We start from the raw sequence: 15,898 nt of genomic DNA, 5'->3' as shown, positions 1-15,898 counted from the left end.
CATCAACAAAATTTTTCCGAAAGAGAATGTTTTTATAAAACCCATATTTTCCCTTTAAATATTCTCATTAATCGGCAATTTTCTCAGCGCTTGAGTCAATTCAGAACACGAGAACCTCGTGCAACAACTGCAGGTTCCCAATTTTCGTCTGTCTTTTGCTGTGTTGCTTACTCCGTCAGAAACAAGGAAATGTCTGTTTCATCTTTCAAACCAGCTGGGTCGTGTGATCTTGAAATTCAGCCCATCTCCTTTGGTCCATCAGATTTCCATCGGCAAAGTAAAGACAAGCATTTATTGCCACTTTCGCCGTATCCCAGTCTCATTGGCGTGGTTTTCTTCATTTCTTTCTCCTTTCTTTTTGGATTTTCTTGGATTTCGTAGACGCATGTTGCACGAAAGACAGCCGGAGTGAGGTGCGTTCCTGGTGAATCAGTAATTGAATTCCAATTCTTTTCTGTTTTAACACGCAATTTTTATCTACGTCATACTTAAAGGAAACATATCTTGGACAAAATTGTATGCAAAAGAAAATTAAGTTTACCTAAACTGGGTAAGTTACAGTGCTCCCTTTTAAAGTTTTCTTAATAATACGAGCAATTTTACGTGTTAATGTGTTTTTCCATTTAAAAACTAATTTCAGATTCTAAGCGAGCAGCGAAAAAAAGAAATTCTACACATTTCGTGTGCTTGAGGATGAGAAAAAATAATTATTGATTTTTTTTTCTTTTTTTTCATTTTAATTCGTTATATTTTTGACATGGTTCATTTCAGATTCTTTTTATATTTTGATAAAAATTTTATTTGAACTTTTAGATTATTTTTAACATTTCTCTCCTTTCTGAGTAATAAATTACGTAGATTTTTTACTGATGTTTTCCCTCCAATATTTAAGCATGATCATGGAACATTTTAAATGCTCAAAAAGAATTCGTGTTTGAAGATAAAATAAATAAAATAAAAGAATAAATAAAACTTGAAGTTGATATAACGAACTTTTTGCGGTATCAAAATTTTATAGAAAAATAAAATTGAAAATTATTTGAATATTTTACTGTGATCAGTTTGTGAAATTACAAGTTCGGCCATATTAACGCATATAATAAGTAATTTATTAGAAATTATTACTTTTAAATATTACTGAATTGTGATTCTATGATCCCAAAAGAAAAACAGTTAGTCAGTTTTTAATTGACGAAAAAAATCTCTTATTCGATGTTGTTCCATAAAACATATTTGTATTTGCATCATTGGAATACATTTTCTGATTGTTATTCACTGGCTTTGTACTGAGGAGTTATTTAATTAACATCTATGCATCCGTCTTTAGTAAATTGTGAAGGTAGCATTAAACGTAACAAAGAACAGGCATGTGGCATTTAACTATAAATTACTAAGTGAAAATTACCGCTATTTACAGCGTTACAAGCAAAGAAACAAAAAAGGTGAATACGAGGTAAATTTTTTTGAGTTTTTGGTTTCTATATTGCTTTTTTTTTTTTTTTTTAACTCTTATTTTTTTGAAGCTAAAGATATTTGCTATTTCTTGCAATAGAGTGTTTTGCTAACATCGTATTAAAGAAAAAAAAAACATTACCTGCGTAGTAAAATATGATATGTATTGTTGTTAACTTAAATTAACAGCATGTTGTTAAATTAAAATTACACAGATGCTTAATTTAATTCATTAGGTATACATTCCATTAATCGGCATGTAAAGATACATTAGGTCGTTTGACTGTGAATTTTCTTGACAAAATTAAATTCCTTTTGCTGTTTCGCATCGAAGAGAGCTCAGGTGTCTCCATCTGGTGGAAACGGGGCATCAAATTTTCCTCTGACATTCACATCCGCGCCTTAATGGTGGCATATGAATGACTGGATGCCATATCGTTGGGTTCGCACTTGTTCCGCAAAAGGCTAAAGCCTCAACACAGCCCCATTAGAAAGAAAAAAATAATGATAAAAAACGGCAATACGCCTTTTCCAATATATAAAATTTTTTTGAACAGCTTTCACCCTTTGAGGAATAGTGACTTCACTTGAGAACATCATTTATTTCTTGCTTCTTTTTTTTTTTTTTTTTCAGTTAACTGAAATCACTGTGTCAGTTTTCTGAAGAAAAAAGAAATATATATATATAAAAAAATGGTTGCATCAAAGGAAGCCTCCGTCCCTCAAAGAGTTAATAGTTTGTTCAAGCTTTTAATTGATGATCGGGAATGATAATTAGAAAACGGATAAGATTGGAAATATCATTATATTTCGTATTATCAAAAGAATATTATAAATGTAAATAAATAAAAACTAATTCAAGCTTTTTAAATGAAACCTTGTTAATATTTTCGTTGAGAGAGTTGTGGGATTTTGCCTGAAATGTTGTTCAAATCGGACAGGGTTACGTTATATAAGTCATATAGTTATACATTCGACTCCATATAGATTTATTTATCCTCATATAAATAACGCCGATGATCGAGTAATCCACGTGTTTCAACAATGAATTCGCGTCACGGCATGATATGTAATTTGATAATATGTTTTGGTAATGTTTAATGCAGGGAAATGCTTTATTGTGACAAGGCTGAACTCGATCCGGTAACTTAACTGTTTTACTGGTAGAACTCTGTGTCATCTCAGAGGAATGAAGAAACGAAAACAATGAACGCTATCTACTGGAGTTTAGAGTTAATCCACTGGTGTTAGAGTTAAAATTTCAACTATCAAAATATCACCAAACAGGCAATTGCTTTGTTCAAATGCAGAAGAGTTGAAGCAATTTTCACCCGTCATAACCTTCACGGGTGACTTTCTAGTTTTCAAATAAAATGGCATAAGTACATACGTACATATTTTGTTGAAATATATTACAAAGCTTTAATATTTTATTAAATTATCGCATGCATTTTCCAAGTAATTCCTAGAACAGTTTTCGTTTTCCGTTTTTCTTTTATTGTGCCCTTTTTATTAATAGAAAATACATCACTCATTTTCAAGAGGACTTCCATGTTTGGAAACTTTGTATGTGATAACTTTCAGTTTAATGTTAATTTACAAACTGACAATAATTAATTTACCACTTAATATAAAATTTTTGTTAACTAATGGCTCTATTAATTTCATTTAATTAATTTTAGTTAATTATTATCTTTTAATAATCAGTTTTCATTGGATTTATCTTATCTTGTGTAACTAACAGCTACTAATTCTGCTTCAACATGCCTCCTCTTTTAAAGTTCGTGCAACCTTACACCCCCCCCCCCCCTTTAACAAGGTTCTAGCTACGTGCCTGATTCAGATTGAGAAGCCCTGATAATTTTAATAAGTGTGGCGTACGGATCACCATGACGTGGCTGATGATTGTCCGGGTCGGGATTTGAACCACGGAACTTTGTGATGCTAACCCTGTGCTTTAACCACTGAACCAAAAGGACCTCAAGGTTCGGGGGCAAAGTTAGGTTATGTGCTCTGTGACGTACGCCACATTAGCTTCAAGAATTTAGAAGCTTTTTTTTTTTTTTTTAAACTAACGGTACCCGCACGGCTTTGCCCGTAGTAGAAAAATTTAAAGGTCATTTGATTAGCTTGTATATTTACAAATAATGGATGATGATTTTCTCGCCAATTGGCTATATCTTTCCCGCAGTCGTTTTACGGAAATGGCAGAGACGCCCTCATTAGAGGGACTTGGTCACCTCCTCCTGTACCAGCAGTGAGTTACACACACTGCTTACATAGTAATAAAGTAAATTCTATGTACTATGTTAATTCGCTCTTCCCATGTTACGGTTCCATGTCATGATAATTTCGTAATTTACTCGTCCATCTTATGATAATTTTGCTCCGCAAATTGTTCTTAAAATTGAAATAGAAAAAGAACAAAATCGAATTTTCGAAAAATCGCTTCGAGGTGCACACCCTTATGCTACAAACTAACTTTGTACCAAATTTCATGAAAATCGGCCGAACGGTCTAGGCGTTATGCGCGTCACAGAGATCCAGACAGAGAGACTTTCAGCTTTATTATTAGTAGTAGAGAAATAAGAGACGCGCCGTTATTGAATACTTATCTACTATTTTCATTGAAGATAAATTAACATTAAATTTTATATGCTTCAAAAAATAAATGAACACCCATGTAACAAATAGCACTTATTACAGAATTTGTCTTTTGCGCTGAAATAAGTTCAATCTGAAAAACGGGGCTTTTAAACTGTGAAATCAGCATGCAATCGCTGATTTAAAATGATTGATTGCAGCGCCATCATGATTCTAAAAAGTGAAGAGAACCAAACTCCGAGAACCAACTGAAATGAAGAGAACTGAAGAAAGAACACAGCTGTTGCTAAGTTTTGTTTTCGCAGAATGGCATTTTTTAAGTGTCAAAACATGGATAAATGGAGGTGTGTGTGCTGTTTACCTTGATTTTATATCGCACTACATGTTATAAAATATCTTCTTAGAAAAGTACTTTTGTTTTCAAAGTACATTGGAGGATGCGTTCTAATGTAAGAGTTTGAAGTCTGCTTTTAAAGTGCTCTGAACCGTATGTATATTTTTTGTTAATTCGCAATAAATATGTAGTAGTAACTTGATTTAACAGAGAATTAGATGCTCTAAAATTTCACAAACCTATTCAAATTAAAAAAATAAATAAATAAAAATTATGAATCTATTTCTTTCTCATTTAACTTCAGTTGTGTGAGTAATTATTTTCTTGCATAAGGAAGTATATTGTGATTTTCATGCTAATCCTGAATTGTACATTTCGTTTCCTTATCCTGTTATTAGCAATGTAAATTAGTCAAATTCAAGCATTGACCTTTTTTTACTACTGATTTATGTAGAATTTTGTTTCGAATTTGTGAACACTAGGCAAGTGCTAAAATGATATGCATGACTTGCTTCGAAAAATTTTACTATTTTTATTGAGGTTCCAACATTGAAAATTCACATGGTTTCTTGCAGTGAAATATGTATTCAGAATGGATATCTGTGCCAGCAACTAGAAATGCAGAAGAGAAAAGATGGAGTGTTTTGCACACTTTTCCATCTAATTCTGGTCGAGATGTTGTCATTGCAGTTATCAAACCTTTAGCAAGCAATTTAGGTATTAGCACCCCTTCATGTGACCCCAGTATTCTCACTTCAGATAGAGAAGTACAATGGTGTATGGAGGTAAGTTATTTATTATGTTCCACTTAAATTGTCTTTTACTCTTTCTTATTATTTTCAAAATCTTAAATCCTAGTCCAAGTTATAGGTAACTCCTTAAGTGCACTCTTGCAAGGCATAGTTCATAAGGTCTGAAGAGTGGCATTCTAGTATATTCATGAAAGTTCTTTAAAAGATTTCGCAGAAAACTTTTAAGTTTTTAAAATGTGAGCATGTTTGTCACATTACGATAAAATAATTACATTCAGAACGTGACTGTTTAATTTACACAGCATAGGATCATCTGGAGAAGAGGCCAATGGCATATTTACAGGCTGTGCTGCCGAGAGCGGACTTCTTGTCAGTTTGGTCGCCTGCCCCCCCCCCCCCCACATAAAACTTGTTAAATTTATATTACTCTGGTTCCCAAAAAGATCAGGCCACTATTTTCCGACTAGACTGCCACAGCCTCTTGTTGGTCGTGTTTGCAGATATGGGGGATGTATTTTCTCTTTTAGCCTATTGCAGAATTATAAAAAAAAATTAACATGTGTTCATATTGAACCTGCTTCAGGTGCTCATGGTTGTTCCCTCGCAATTGGGACAGTTGCGACATGGTACATCAGTCTCTTGAAGAGGATTGTTTCTTGCAAATGAATGAAACTGTAATCATTATTGTCTAGTTGCTTACCTCTTAATAATAACTGCTAAAGTGTTTATGCATTACATTTTTGCAGGTGATTTGTTTTGGACTTGGACTTCCTTTGTCTGAACATGAAGCAATACGCGATTGTGTTAATGTATATTGTGAATGGATGCTTGCTTTGACAAAACCTAAAGTATGTGTTCCAAAAAGCATATGTGAAGATCCAAACACATATACCAGAAAAATGCTTAATCATTTGTACAATTTATTTCTTCCAAGACCAGACAACAGTAAGTAACTTTTTATTTGCCAATTTTTTATATTATTACATAATTGATAAATAGGGCCAGGTTTTTCAAAAAAAGTTTAAACTACTTTTTAGAACAACTCTGAATTATTTCAAGGAATGTCCAAGAATATAATTTTACTTGAATTAACTTCTAATTATTAGATAAAATAACTTTAATATTTGTTGTTAGTGTTTTAAATATAGTATATCTGTTATATTTTTTAATAAGATGAATATTTACAGAATATTTTTTCTTTCCAACTCTGTTTACCTATAAAAAAAAAAATAGGTACTAATAAGAGTGTTTCAGGTTTGAAAATAATGCCACCTGGCAACTATAGGTTTTACTCAAGTGATAAATAAAGTCCTGTTCTGGCTCATTTTTAAAAATCCAATAGGGAAGTTGCAACCTATTAAATGTTCATATTTTGGCTATTGGATATTGTTAATTGACCCTCAAAACTAAAAAATTCACCATCGCCGAATTTTAAAACACCGTGGATGATTTTTAATGAATTTTTAAAAATCCACTCGCAAAAGTGAGCTCTTCTGAAACGTTACGAGTTTACGTCACAGGGCACTGATGGGCAGCCTTCTGCCAAAGATCCCTTGTTTTCGCTAGGGACATTTTGAGTGCGCTGATATTTTTATTTTTTAGAAATTCAATAATCCTTTTGAACACACTATGGAGACCGGATTCGTTAAAGCACAATCTAAATAATCTTCCTCATGTAACATCAATGATGATATTCGAATATTTCCGAAAGGATGAGAGGTTTAATGTTCCAGAAACACGAGGGGATAAGCCTTTTAAGTTTCGTCTTCGAAGTCGAATGCGTGACCTTCGACTTCTCCACTATCGGAAGAGCGCATGACGTCACTTCCTATGCCATTTGATGTCACAAGCGCTTGAACTTTAAAAATTAATTTAAAAAAACTACTTATCGTATCGCAAAACTTTTTTCACCGATGATGTTCATACATGTTACTCTATCATATAAAAATAAAATTGAAAAATCGAAAACTTCCCTATTGGCCCCCGGATAATTATTTCCTCATTGATTTTTTTAACAAGTCAGGTCACTCCTCTGGTCAGTGCTAATTCCATATTAGCCACCAGTTTGTTTGGCACTGTTGGCTTCCTTAGAGGTTTTCCCAGGGCCGGATTTTGGGGAGGGCAGGCGGGGCTACTGCCACTGGACCTCCACAACAAAGGGGCCCCACAATAAAATTTTTACAAAATATCCTAACTTTCACGGGTCAAAAAACTCGAAAATATCAGATATATGTACATATATATCAAAATATTCGGATATATATCAAAGTATCGGATATTTTCGAAAATATGATGATTTTTTTGAACTCTGATTAGGGGCCTCCACGCTTCCAAATCTGGTCCTGGGTTTTCCACCTCCAGTTCAGTCACTTCCTATGCCAGGCTGATGAGTGTCACTAAGCACGAAACTGCAGTCCTCCGCTGGAATGACTGAGCTGGCATTATATTTCAAATCATTTCTATTTTGTTGTGATGTAAAGACAATCCTTAATTCTCACATGATTTTCTATATCTCCAACAGTTAAGAAAAGCATATGTACAACAACCTTTTAACAAAAACTGATGATTAAAGCAATACTGATCTCTAAATTCCCATTTTTCGGTCTAAGGGGTGCCCCAAACTTAAATTTTTGGTAAGGCAAAAATTCTCAATTTCGCTTTCCAACTCCAGGGTGGCGACAGATCAAGGAAATCAGGGAAATATCAGGGAATTTTGAAAAAATAACAAAAAATCAGGGAAAGTTGATTTTATGAAGAAAAAAATTTTTTTTTTTTGCTTTACAAAATTAAGTCCCTACAAAACTTATCCCTACGCATTTTCCGCCAATTATCTGTTCAAAAAAAAGTAAAATAAATGAGGTGCGATTATACACTGCCGCATATTTGTGCATCTTTTTTACTCAACGTCGAAGTATTGAATCTTACTTATTAACCACAGGATGAACTTCCTAAGATTGCTTCAGTGTCTGTTATGTTGTTTATTTTACCTAGTTTGAAATTTCCTTATATGCTTTCAATGCTACATAATATAAACAACCATACAGGCAAAGAGGACGCCTTCATTAATACCTTAACTCCTTTGCCTTTATTCCATTGTCTCGAAGCAATTAGTGTACTGTAATCACGATTTCAAGAAGAAATCTTTGGTTTTTGAATTAAGACCTTAAAAGCTTAAAAGTTATTACTTCTTTGCATATTTAATTGCTAGAATTGAACTTTCAATAAAAAAAACTTTGTTTTTTGCTGTTATGCTATTTGTTGTCATTATAAAGGTTTTCTTTTCTTCAGACTTAAGGGCTTCTTTAATTTTATAACCAAGTTGTATTCTTCTTTTATATATTTTGAAATTAACTAGGTAATTGATTTTTTTTTCCTTGCATTTCAAAGTTGTTTGTTACAAAAGCAATCTAAGATTTTTTTTCGTTACATACTGAAATCATTTGAAATCGAGTTAACTTGTGTACTTAAGTAAATATCTTTATTTTTTTATTGTTAAAATGCTGTATTCATTCATTAAAACCTATGTTCTTGATTAGAGAAAAGCTCTCTATGAATTAATGTCAAATGGTTTCATCTGTTTTGCATAAATATGTCAATTAGTTATAAGAACAACTACATTACTTCAATTCTTTCACTATTACTTGTTATTCTTGCAATAATTATTATACTGTTTGAAAACTTAGTTCAAAATAATTTCAATTACTTTTTAGTTCTATCATAAATACACATATTTTTAAGAGTAATTTTAATAGTTTCTTAAAATTCTTATTCTAAGTGATTTCTGGAAGTAAAGTATTTTTTTTTATTTTAATTTTCTCTAATCTTTCCATGTAGAAAAATTTAATATACTGTTTTGTAGGGTTTCTTTTCCCAAAAAAAATGACTTGATATGTTTTTTAAAACCATTTTATTAAAAAAGTAGCATCTTTTTAAAGTATCTTTAGTTCAACAACTTTACACAACTTAAAACGTTTAAAATACTGCATTTTATACAACATACAATGAATTTCAAGTAGAGCAAAGAAAGAAAACATTATCATTGGTAACGTAAATCAGGGAAATTTGGTAAACCTAATCAGGGAAATCAGGGAAAAGTCAGGGTACTTTTTTTCACAGTTCCTGTCGCCACCCTGAACTCCAAATCGTGCGGAAGAGAACTACAAATTTCGCTGAACGGTGATAATTTTTCTGAATAGAACTCCAACTTTTGCCGAATGATGATATTTTTGCCGAATCATCAGACAAAGTTTGCTGAATAAGGGAATTTTTGGGAGGTCACGTTGACCTCCCATCTGAGCCCCCCTGATTCCATTTACTATAAATATTCATGTGTATAATTTTGTAGTTAGGTCTTAAAAAGAAAAAAAAAAAACTTGGGTGAAGTGGTTACAAGTGATAAAAAAGTATCTACCGCCTACTGGCAACTGAAGCAGTGAGAAGCAAAGAGATGTAAGTGTCAAAATTAAAAATTTGAAAAAAATCAATACAATTGGTAGAAGAACTCTTCTTAGTTTAAAAGCAAGAAACGGTACTAGTACTAAATGGTTGCTGGTATAAAGCATGATTTAAAACCTAGGATCCATGGATGGACTGGGACCCCTAAAAGGGCGGTGGACAAGCAACCCAAGGGCGCGCAGTTTCTTTTGAAAAAAAAAGAATTTCTGTCTAGAACTAAACGAGCCTACTTTCCCATATGCCCATACTACTTTCTAGTACCTGATCAATATTCTCAAAAATAGCTAAAATCGCAAATTTTTCAAACATATTTTTTAAATATTCTAAGCTGATTTCTAGGAATAAAATATTTGTTACTCATCTAAAAAATTAGATGCATAAAAAAAAACGTCTGTGCATATCTTTATGTAGAAACATAAAGGACTTCAAGTTTATCCGCCGAAAACTGAATACCTAAATTAAAACTTTAGCGTGAAAATAAAAACAAGTCATATCAACAATAATTGTTTCACAGTTAAAACCATAGCTGTGGAGTCGGTGTCGGAGTCAATCTCATTTTGGGATAAAGGAGTCGTAGTCGATTATCCAAGAATCAGAGTCTGTCATTTGTCCTCTGTGTATAAATTTTTGCCAAAGCTATGAAATCAGAGTCAAAGTCGGGGAGTCGAGTCCAATTAGTTGTCGGAAACAGGAGTCTGAATCGGAGTCAGGTGCCCGTAAATTCTAGGAGTCTGAGTTTGGCGTCAAGAGCTATTTCCAACAAAATTTGTTTGAAGTAAATCCGCATAGGAGTTACTGAAAAAAAAATTGTTCGAATCGGACTTTTCACTCAAAAGTTATTAGGGCGGGGACAGACAGACAGACCGACAGACATTTTTCCCCATCTCAATACCCTACTTTCCAATTTTTAATTTTTCGATATTTATTTAATTATTTTATTTATTTTCGACTTTTTTTTTGTTTTTTGCGATATTTTTAAGATGCATTAAGCTTTCTTTCATGCTTTTTTCTTCTTTTTCTGACTTTTACTGGGAAAGTAGGCTAAAAAGGGGAGGGGGGGGGGTGTCTATTTTAAAAAGTAAAACTTTATTCAAAAAAAAAAGTTTTTTCATATACTAAAATTTTACAAGCTCAAAAGCGTCCCCTACCTGATAGAGGGGGCGTTCGGGGGTCCTCCCCCGGGAGAAATTTGTAGTCCTAGAAATGCAGTTTTAGACGGTCTCTTTGGTTTGACGGTGGAAAGTTCCAGGGGACAATCTGAAGAAGTTTTAAGAAACTGAAGTCTTCAAAACTTAATTATAGGCGATATGTTTTGACAATCGAGTATGGCATAAGACTTCGGCGCTGACTTCGATCGATTTTTGTTTTTGAAAATGGAATGAAATCGATCACCCTCACTCCAATTTTTTGACATTGAAGTTCCACAGTGCAGTTACCGACAAACTTTGATGATTACAGGAAAGGGGGTGCTGGGGCTCTCCCCAAAAAACATTTTGAAATTGATGTCCTAAAAAACGAATTTTCTAAGCGATATTCAGTGATACTAGGGTGAGGGTTTAAAGGTCTCCACTCTAATTATTTTGGAATTATAATTTTTTTTCAGTTTCACATGCCAACCGCCTTGCCTTTGGACTCTACCACAGAGCCACTGAGGCCTTGAACTGAGATTTGAGACGCTCTTTAAAGAGTTTGGCTGAGGGAGGTATCCGAAGCTTAGCATTTTGAGGATTTTCTTATTTTTGAGTGGTCTAGGGGGAAAAAGAAAGGTGGGGGGGGGGGGCTGTTTAAAATAGGAGGTGTGAAATGTGATTAACTGAGCAATAATCTGTAACTATCAAAAAATTTAGTTTTAACGTTCTTTTTAAAAGAAATTAAGTTTTTTCCCAACATTCTCTATTTTTCCTATTTAATTTCTTCATATTCCCAAGGAGCTTTTATTTCTTCTCTTTAATAATATGGAATGTTTTAGAAAATAACTATAATTAGTCCTGGGCTTGTGAAGGTCACTGTGCACGATCCAAGTCTCGACTGCAGAAGGTCAAAAACGGGACCAGGGGTGTGCTTAGAGTTTTAGCAGCCCTGTGAGAAATTTGTTTTAATAGTTGATTCTTATTTTTGTTATTTATTTATTCTCTCCTAAAACATAACCCGCTGTAGTGTGTCACCCAGCTGTATAAGTTAGTTTGAGATTTTTATAATTAATTACAAAACTAATGTGAAAAAATATGAGACACAATTTTTATGGTTGCTAAGAAAATTTTTGGATCCGAAAGAGATGTAAATGATAAAATAAAGACTGGTATCCAAATTGCATTGTTTTCAGCGGGAAAGGGGGGGGGGTATGAAATGCAAAATTGAATTGTAATTTCAGAACAACGTTCCGAAAAAGAATGAAAGAACAACATTCGGAAAAAGAATGAAAAATGTTGACATTTTTCTGCCTTTTCACTTACTTTTACTTCTAGCAAATATAGAAGCCATTTCATGTCAAGTGACCCCCCCCCCTAGGAGTCCCCGCTTGACCGTCTCCAATTTGGATAAAATTTTATAGAAGTGTAGAGATGCTTTTGAAACTAACCTATGCAAATTTTCAGCTTCTTAGATCCCAATCCTGAGGATCTAGGATCTCAGGAAAATGATCCAAAGTGGCAGATCAGCTTTTTGTGCCAAATTGCCAAGTTTAGACTAAGTTTATAGAACATTTTATGACCCTGAAAGCCTGAAATTTTAGGCGCTTAGAGTATAACTGGCCATTCAAGTATTTTTGAATTTGAGCTCATTTGATTTTTTATAGCACGCGTGTAAACTCGTGAAAAAGCATGCGGGAAATTTTTTTTCTAGATTTTAGGTTGTCATAAAATTTTAACAAAAATAATTCAAAAGCTCTTACTTCGTGATTCCATGGTAAAAATACTTGTTTTGTGTTACTGTTTCAAAGCTTAAATATCTATTTCTAAAAGATATTGTCATTCAAAAAGGCTATCAAAACCGTTTAAGTTAAAAATAGCTTATTTTCAAAGTGCTGTAGCTCAAGTTTGTCACCTCGCATCTTTTTTTCGTTAATGCCATTAGAAAGAAGATTTTTTTCTTTCAAAATAAGTATTTTCTTCGCTGGTGTTCTTTCGAATAGGGATAGAAAAATGAGTTTGAAATTCTGTCTGTCGTAAAGAATTGCCATGTTTAAGCTCAAATTACGGGAAATTTTATCACACTAGAAACCTGAAATTTTAGAAGCTTGAAGTATTTTTGGTTGTCAATACATTCTAGTATTTTTTTTTTTTTTTTGAATTTGAGTTCATTAACTTATGTGTAGCACACAGGACTGCAGAGAGCCAAGGCTTTCCTTTTGTCAGTTATGTCGCCGGGCCCCTCCCGCCTCCCAAAATAAGAAAAAAAGAAAAGGGGGAAAAGAAGAAAACACAGTGGGGGGGGAGAAAAAAAAACTGTTCACTATGAAACAATTAACTCTGTTTTAAGTGCCACAGAGTAAATTTTTCTAAATCTTTACGTTTTCTCTTATTTGGAATTTTTTCCCCTCTTTTCTTTCTTCCTTTCTTTTTCTTTCTTTCTTTCTTTTTTTGCATCAGTTTCGCCGCCCCCCCCCCCCCCAAGGACCGGACCCCTAGTTTCCGGTTAGGCTGACATGGCCTCTTGTCAGGCCTGGTAGCATGCATGCAAAGTCGTAAGAAAAATGCAGTGGAGAAACTTTTTCCAAGATTTTAGAAAGTCATAAATTCTGAACAAAAATGATTCAATAGCTCTTATTGTGTAATTCTTTTGTCAATACACATGCTTTTAATGGGTTATAGTTGCAGAGCATAAATATTGATTTTCTAAAAAATATTGGCATCCAAAAAAGCTGCCAAAATTGTTCACATGAAAAATAGCCTATATTTAATGTGCTGTAGCTCAAGTTTGTCCCATTGCATCTTCTCTTTGTTGTGGCTCTGTTTGGCCGCACAGTTTGCCATCCCCTGAGCACGGCCCTGAACGGGACCGCAAAAATGTAAAATTATTAAAAATGTCGTTAATAATAATTACTTGCTACGCTATTGCATTACGGCATCACATTGCCCACGGTGCCTCTGTAGATGCATTATGGCTGTCCAGGGCAAATGTTTGGGGAAGATCGCCTGTCAGGATTCACTAAATCAATGTTAATTAAATTTAATTTTTAGCAAAATTAGTTTGAGGCAAAGGAACTTCAAAATCCGGACCTTATGCCCAGCCTGCACAGAAAACTTGACCTAGTGTCCTAACTGTCCATGATAGGCACCTTCTGTCCATGGAACTTATGTCCGCTGGACCTTCTGTCAGGCGGATCTTTTGGACGTACATCGTACGTGGATATTCTATCCGCACACCTTTTAGTTTTGAACCTTCTGTCCGGACCCCCACTGAATCACGCCCCTAATGCATGATATATCCCAAAGCGCTCACTGATCTGGGCTGATTTTTTTTCAGGGAAGTTCTTTAACATTCTTTAAAATACAGTGAATAGAGTCAATTCTTTAATGCAAGATTTTGCCATCTTGGTGCGCAGCAAAATATTGAAAAGTTTCATTATCAATATTTCTCAAATTATTTGCGACGTTATTGCAAAATTTCGTGGCGCCCTTATAGAGGCTTCATGGCTGTTGACCTAACAAATTGTGTCTAACTCCCGTAAGGAAGGTAAACACCAAGTTTAGCAGATGCCTTATATTTCACATTTCTGTAGCTATCAAGTGAAGGAAATGTCAGATCTCAAATTGTAAGGTTAGATCATTTTATTTATAAATCCAATAATTAACAACTGTAAATAAAATCTAACTTCAGTAAATAGTATAAACAAGTATGAGGGATTTCAACAATACTCAAATCAATCTTCATGTTCCAAAAGAACATCTTTCCAAAAAAATATTTGACACCCTAACATGAATTATTCTAAAATGTTTCAAAAAATTTTAAGTCCCTAACTCTCATGGTGAAATCCTAAAAGCCATCTCCTAAGTGCAGGAGGTCGCTTCAACAGCGAACGATCCTCTTAAAAATACGACTATCGTCAGTCGAAAATGAGAAGCGCGAGCAGAAGAAGTGATTTCCTTCTCATTCCCCCTGCTTATATCATACAGCGCACTCAATGTACGTCACTCCGGATATACATACGTAAGAGCCCAATCTGGATGTTTCCAGAATATTCGATTTGCCGCGGAGCCATCGGGAGATTACATCACCTCCGCTTGTGCTCTGATGTCACATCCTTCTTCCTGACTAAACACGTCGTTCGAAGTCGTTCCGATGTTTATACGTTGATTCTCCGATACGCGATTTGAATCAAGCGGCCTTTAAGGGATAAGATTAACTGCATTTTCGTTATTAAAGAAATACAAGTGAGTAAAAACATTTACACTTAGTTTACACTTAGCTTTCAAAATTAATTGGTGAGAATATTTCTCAAATAGTCATTTTTTGGCTATCAATGGCTCCTCTAGGAAGTGCACATTTTGCGAATCATTACCAGTACCCATATGCCTATACACCCCTAAGACATTAACAATAACAGTCGTAGTTTTGCCCAGGAACATTATTTTAAATACAGCGATAAAAGCCGGTTCTTAAGTGAATCTAGTGCAAGATTTTGCCATCGAGGGTTGCCGCAAAACATTGAAAGGTTTTATTTTTTAAATACCCATTTATTTGTGACGTTATTGCAAAATTTTGACGGTGCCCTTGTAGAGGTTTTTTGACTATCCGATTTGCCGCTTTTTTCTTTTCTGTAAATTACTAAAAAAAAACTTTTTCCCCTTTTTCTAATGGGAGAGCTTTGGTGAAGGGCCCAACGGAACACGCCCTGGTGTCCCGGCAATGGGCAATTTTTGTCTATTTTGTATGTACAGTGTGTACTTGAATAAGAATTACATTATTTTTATTTTGTATTGACTTTATGGTAGTCCTGATTAACAGCTCTTGTGTAAACTATTGTTTTTAGATTTTAACAAATATTTTTTTTTTCTTTTTTCAGGTGCTGACATCATTAATCGTCAGGCATTGTATTGTCACAGGGTGTTGAGGACTATTGAAACAGTTGCTCAGGAATCAGCAGTTATTGACAGAGAGACATGGGATGCATTACTTCTTTTTCTCTTGGCTATAAATGATACCTTGCTTGCACCACCATCTGTTCCAGGTAAAATTTTGACGAGGAAAAAAAGTATCAAGGACTCAATTTTTGAATTTATTCAACTACATGCTACACATTCTAAGATAAATTTAACTATACAGTACATATAATCTGGACTTAATTTGTGACCAAAGAAGT

General features: G+C 34.0%; 1 protein-coding gene across 1 annotated transcript in view; it reads left to right on the top strand.

The window, feature by feature from the left end:
• Window positions 1-4,374: 4,374 nt before the first annotated feature.
• Window positions 4,375-15,898, top strand: part of LOC129219983 (ral GTPase-activating protein subunit beta-like) — a 91,278-nt gene continuing 79,754 nt past the window's right edge. The window contains exons 1-4 of the mRNA XM_054854307.1: window positions 4,375-4,543; window positions 4,966-5,175; window positions 5,889-6,087; window positions 15,602-15,766. Of these exons, the coding sequence (XP_054710282.1) occupies window positions 4,972-5,175; window positions 5,889-6,087; window positions 15,602-15,766 (568 nt within the window). The 5' untranslated portion in view covers window positions 4,375-4,543; window positions 4,966-4,971. The remainder of the gene's footprint in view (window positions 4,544-4,965; window positions 5,176-5,888; window positions 6,088-15,601; window positions 15,767-15,898) is intronic.

This window comes from Uloborus diversus, chromosome 4 (assembly GCF_026930045.1).
Source record: "Uloborus diversus isolate 005 chromosome 4, Udiv.v.3.1, whole genome shotgun sequence".
Taxonomy (NCBI): domain Eukaryota; kingdom Metazoa; phylum Arthropoda; class Arachnida; order Araneae; family Uloboridae; genus Uloborus; species Uloborus diversus.
Note: the sequence above shows the minus strand (reverse complement) of the source record. Positions and strands in the feature narration are given on the sequence as shown.